We start from the raw sequence: 5,908 nt of genomic DNA, 5'->3' as shown, positions 1-5,908 counted from the left end.
CCAAACCTTGTGGTCCCCCCGCCCTACCCTGGGGACAGCCACAATCATGATGCTTTTCTTGCTCTGGCCCAGTGTACGGCCCCTCCTACCTACAGCGTCCTTCAGAAGGGATGGCCACTTCCATCATCCTGGCAGATGGTGCCAGTGCCATCACTGCACAGACACCAGTTGTCTTTATTATTACCTATTGTAAAACATCGAGTTCACGCAGCAGAAACATACATGTAAACATTTGCTGTCTGTCTGGACAGGTTTGGTTGTTGGTGGCATCATTTTAAGCAGCAGCAGGTACAACTCCATCTCCACAGGACCTAAGAGTTTTTGTGGATGAATAGTCTGCATCGAGGACCCGTGCTCCTGGTTTGCAGTGCTGGGCTGGTTTTAGGAGGGTGGCTGACGTTTCGAAGAGTATTTTTTTGTCATGGTGGTTTGCCATTTGGGTGTCTTAGAAACAGTTAAACAAAGAAATCACAGCAGAGAAACTGAACACCTGGCTACATCTTTGGATTACTGGACTCCAGGACGCCCAAGCCAAACCTTTCAAACCGGGGTACCACTTTGCTGCTGTTAATGCTGCAAAGAGGAAGAAAAACAAGGGTTATAGCCTTGCTGGTCTCAATCAGATGCAGGAGATCACTCGCTAAGGAGCGGGCCAAAAGCTTAGCAAAGGGCCCAGCCACGCAAGAAGTGAAATGATTGTACAGCTAACAGCTTTGGCAGAGCTGCTCCTGGTCACACATGGAGGGGCTAGGTCCTGGTCCTCGGTCAACTGGCCTGGAGGGCAGGGGACAGCACCTCACTCGTCTCTGAATCCCAGGTACCCAGCATGCTCAGTATCTGCGGAGGGTGCATCAGAACTGTTTTCTCATTTTTTCTTGCTCTGAATCAAAGTGAGGGAGAGGAGACACCTGGCCTCTTGTACTGAGGGTAACAGTGCATACTCCTTTTGAAAATGTTCCTTAGGCTCTGGGATCCATTGGGGTCATCTGGGAGGCTGATTACAGTGCAGATTCCTAGAGCTTGCCTCCTGAGATCCAGATTCAGCAGGTCCTGAGTGGGGCCCAGGAATCTGCATTTGGTAAGCCCTCCAGTGACTCAGATGCATGTAGCCTGAGAGTCATACCTCCAGTGATTGCTGACTTGTGGTCTACGGTACATGGGGCAGAGGTAAAGGTAATCACTGTGTGTGTGGGAGAGAGCGGGGTAGAAGCTTTGCTTTTATCAATGAAATTAGAAACAGTGCCTCTTTGCTTTAGGAAAACTTTTCTGAGGGTACAGCCCTTTGGAGCTGGTGTCCTTCATAGCAACAGGACTTTCTGCGTCTACCACTCCCAGAGGTAGACTATAGCAGGGATGAGGAGTTAATGGGGAATTCTTGTGACCACAGCGCAGGCAACCTTGATTTAAGGGAATACGGCCTTTTAGCAGCTCTAAAATCACTCCACTCCTTGTTGGACAAGATCCCCACGGGTTAAAAGCCAAGCAAAACTCCCACCCCATGTACTATGAACACAGCAAGGAGGCTGGTGTCCTTAGGGGTAGGTTTTAATCTCACAGAATGTTAGTCGTGAGACAGTACTAGCCAAACAATAGCAAAATCATCCCACAGCAGAAAAAAGGTAGAGAAATAAAAATCACATCCAGGAAGGTAGTTAAAAGTTGTTCGAACCGCCTTGCAGGGGAACTCTGTTAGTGGTGGGATCTTCCTGCGGAGAGCAGTTACTCAGGCACACGCAGGCCACACGGAGGGGGTAGTTTGAAACGCAAACAAAGCAAAAGGAGTCTCGGAGAGAGGGCTGGAGCAGCAGAGGTCGCATCCCCTGGGTTAGTGCCCGCGTCTCGTTTTGTATTTTAGCAGAAGTCCTGGTCCCGAGTTGTTGATTAGGAGGAAGAAAGCCCTGGGTGCATGCAAGGCAGTCAGGCCTACAACCTACGGGAGGGAAGAGAAGGGAGAAAGCAGCGTCAGAACCAGCAGCCCCACAGGGAGCCTGAGGTGAGCGTTAGGTGCCTGGCTAGGGCAGCAGGCAGGAGACCCTCTTTCCCTGCAGAAAGAGCAAGGGATGTGTCCTGCCCTCATCCTGGGTTTGTCGGCAGCATAAGCTTAGGAGTCTGGGAATACAGAACCTTCTCAAATTTGCTCCGTGGCTCGGTCATGCTTACAAAGAAGGTGCCTGGCAGCAGTTGGCTAACGAGCTCATTGCTCTTACCCACCAACTACCAAAATTTACTTCTTGGAGCTTACTTACGACTTTTGCTCACTGCAGTCCCTACTTTTGAGCTCTGGCCAGAGGAGACCTTGGGGACTGAGACCAATGATCGAAGTTCTCTTCCATTTAGATAGAAAAAAGCCAGCTGTCTGCCCATGGCCTGGCTGCACTGTCTGTGGGTAGAGGGTCTTCTCTCAGCCCATAGAATACTGCATGGCCTTTGCTGGCCATTTCAGCTGAATGCCACTTTGGTTTATGGGCATCAGACACAGAAAGATGGGGAGGCTGGGAAGGAAAGACAAAACAGGAGGCGGGGTATGCAATGGGGTAACCACAAACAGGCAGAAAGATGAGGAAAACAAGAAAAACACACTATTCCTCCAGAACAGGACAGGAGTTCTTAAAGTCAGGGTGACCGTAACGTCCTTTCCCGTAGTAGCGGCTCCGGCAGCGACTGGAAGTGCCCGTGCCCATTTGGCCAGGTGTGGAAAGAATGCAGTCCAGGTGGCGAGAACCCCATAGGTGATGGCGCCAGGCCGGCGCAGACATGCGGGAGGAGCCACGGGGATCATGATGGCGGGAAAGGGGGAGGAGACAGGCCAGGCCAGCACACCCGCCACCCCCCGAGAAGGAGAAAGCAACAAGGCCGATGGAAAAGAAAAGAGAACATGAGAATTAGAGGTGGAGTGTGCAGAAAGCAAAAATCATGAACAAAGCTTTAGACACAGACTCATTCAGGTATGCTGGCATGCTTTCCTTTCAGGGGCTAGGATTCATCACTCTGGGCAGGTAAAAGTTTCCCACCTATGAAGTGAGAAGACGGGGCTAATGGTCAGCAGGAAATCCAGAATGATCTCCTGAACATCAAGACTAACCTAGTGCAACCTTCTCTTTCATGGATGAGGAAACCAGGGCCCAGGATGCTAAATGAGTTGCTCAAAGTCCAAGAGAACCAGATGAGAGGTACCTCCTCCCGCCACCATCCCTGGACTGTGCAAGCCCAGGAGAAGCCCATGCTCCAGCCTCTGCCGGGAGAGTTCCAGCTCAAGAGGCAGCTCCAAAGACCCCTCTTCCAGAAAGTCTTCCTCAACCCCCATGCAATGGGCATGAGGTGCTAGAAAGTTAAAAAAGCATAGAGCCCTGTGCTGTTTTACAGCACTCAGCATGTTGTAATCACTCACTCATTCATCTAGTATTTATTGAGTAACTGCTCTGTTTGTGGGACTAGGCTAGGAGGAGACTACAGAGGTGAACAAGACAGAGTTCTGCCCACATGAAGGTTTCATTACAGCATGTCTGCTTCTTACATCTTCTATAAGACTGTAAGCTCCCTGCTGGCAGAGGCTCAGCCCTGGCCATCTGTGTCAGGTGTGTAGCAGGTTATTCAGCAATGGTAGACTAAAACCTCACATACCTCTCATGGTAACATTCTGTTATCCCACCCCACCCCATCTGTACTAGACTCTGACTTAAGAGCCAAATACTTCATATAATACTGCATTGTAAGATAAAGTATTCTAACCCAAATTGTCATTCCTCTGACCTCTTCAACTGGCCCGGATCATCAAAGTTTGCTTTACAAGGGCAGCGCTGAGGACTGGTGGCAGAGACCATGCCTGGTGCTCACATCACTTCACACGGCTGCTCAGCACATGACAAATCACAGTGGCACCATTATCACCCGAATTTGCCTCTTGGCCCACAAAGCCTACAATATTTACTACCTGACCCTTTGGAAAATGTTTGTCCACCCCTGAGCTCAGCCAACCCCCACTTTTTAAAGATGAGAAACTGAGGCTCATGAAAATGGAAGACGTCCCCAGATTCTCTGCCCATGGCCTGGCTGCACTGTCTGTGGGTAGAGGGTCTTCTCTCAGCCCATAGAACACTGCAGGCTTGTGCAGGTAGGGCCAGGATCTCTTTTTGAGGGTTCTGGCAGAGCAGGCCAGCAGGACAAAGAAACAAAGAGTGAGACAGACATAGGAGAGATGACAACGGGCCCCACTGCCCAATGGAGACCATTCTTGCCCTGAGGGGTACAAACATTTGTTTGAGTTAACAGAAGGGGTAAAAGCACCACATAAACCCAAGTGACGAGGTTCCCTTAAGGGGTGGGCGACTTTTGAGAAAGGTACGTCTTTGAGTCTGTATCACTTTAAACAATACTGGCTCTGGTTATTTCAGGAAAGCTCAATACCTACACATTGCCTTTATTCCACCTGGCCCCACCCTGCCCCTTCCTAGGCAGAATCTTCTTATCCACCCAGCCTGGGCCTAGAGTCAGCTCAAGTCTGATAATTAGTGAGATGAAGTTTTTCACTGATGAGAACTGGAGGTGCTCACCAGTCAAAAGGAGTCTTCACACTAAACTTCATAAGTTAAATCCTAGTATTACTTGAAGCCAGGGGACCAGTCACCTAGTTAGTCTTCTTTGTGAATTTCCCAGATCAAAGTCTTGGGCAGATAGAGCAGAGGGTGCCAGCTAAGAACCTGAATGGAATTAGAGGGGCCTGGCCTGCAAGTTCTGTCTCCCACCCCTTGCTGAGGGAGGACTTACTCAGCTGACTTCCAGAAGTGCCCGGGGTGAGAGAGGCGCCGGTTCAGCTTGGGCAGTTTCTCCAGCATGTCCATCAGGAGCGGGAAGCTGGGCCTCTCCTGCAGGTCAAATGCCCAGCAGGCAGACAGGATCTCCTGCAAATGGAGCTGCTATTAGTGGGTACGTGTGTGGCAGAAGCTGGAGGCACAGCTGGGCACTCTGCATAGGCTCCCTTTGATGTTCTTAACCATCCCCTAGCTGGTGGCTCCCCGAACAGCCTGTGGACATTGACACAGGCCACTGCCTTGAGTAGGACTGAGAAATAACTATACTTCAGGAGAACGCTGGTCCCTCCAGTGTAAAATGAAGCACAAGCTTGCTTCCCTTCCTTCCTTCTTAGACCCCACTGGAACAACAGCAACAAAATTTGGAGCTGAATAAGCTTGGTAATGGGAAAGATCAAAAATGGAGATCACTGAGTTCTTAGATATGGGAAATGGAAGGAAGTGTGTTGATGGGTAAAATACAAGATGCTCAGAATATGTGTAGAAGGGCTGGCAATGGAGGTGGGAGCCTCAGCATTAGCAGGTATGGGGGCTGAGAGTGACAAGAAGAACTAAATACAGGTGCATCACTTAAGAGTCGGTAGAACAGCTGTCCCAATCAGCCCTAAGCCCACCATCCAGGATGACAAGGACTACTGTGTAAGTGTTGGTCCCCAGAGTAAAGGCTTTCTTACTTTGGCATTGGGGCTACCTACTCCCAGGATTCCCAGCCAAGGCATCTCATGTGTAGCTACCACCCATCTGTCAGTGGAGGCGTGCATGTTGCTATGATGGACAGAATCCAGCAGAGTGTGCAGACTGAAACTGACTGGGAAGAAAGTCCTGGTGATTTACTTCCAAAAACCGGCCAAGGGAAATCATATAGATCACAGTGGTTCAATTCACCGCTGATCACGCTGATGGTGATGACCGGGCAATGTTTCATTCCTTTGTGCATGGGGTTGCCCTGAGTCATTGGCTGACTCAACAGCTGCTAACAACAACTCTCAGGATCTACCCATGTATACAGCTTGCCCTTCCAGCCCTCCTACTCAGAACAACCTGGGAGAAAACAGGCTTGCAGGAAATGCTCACAGAACGGGACTGACAATGCTTATGCA

General features: G+C 50.0%; 1 protein-coding gene across 1 annotated transcript in view; it reads right to left on the bottom strand.

Annotated features, from left to right (window-relative positions):
* Nucleotides 1–494: 494 nt before the first annotated feature.
* KSR1 (kinase suppressor of ras 1) overlaps nt 495–5,908 on the bottom strand; it is a 199,883-nt gene continuing 194,469 nt past the window's right edge. The window contains exons 19-21 of the mRNA XM_042780477.1: nt 4,765–4,898; nt 2,581–2,661; nt 495–573 (exon numbers count right to left, since the gene is read on the bottom strand). Coding sequence (XP_042636411.1) covers nt 495–573; nt 2,581–2,661; nt 4,765–4,898 — 294 coding nt within the window. The remainder of the gene's footprint in view (nt 574–2,580; nt 2,662–4,764; nt 4,899–5,908) is intronic.

Source organism: Orycteropus afer, unplaced genomic scaffold (genome assembly GCF_000298275.1).
Source record: "Orycteropus afer afer isolate SDZICR_OR568_19922 unplaced genomic scaffold, OryAfe1.0 scaffold00042, whole genome shotgun sequence".
Taxonomy (NCBI): domain Eukaryota; kingdom Metazoa; phylum Chordata; class Mammalia; order Tubulidentata; family Orycteropodidae; genus Orycteropus; species Orycteropus afer.
The sequence above is the reverse complement of the archived record's forward strand: the minus strand, read 5'-3'. Positions and strand labels throughout refer to the sequence as shown.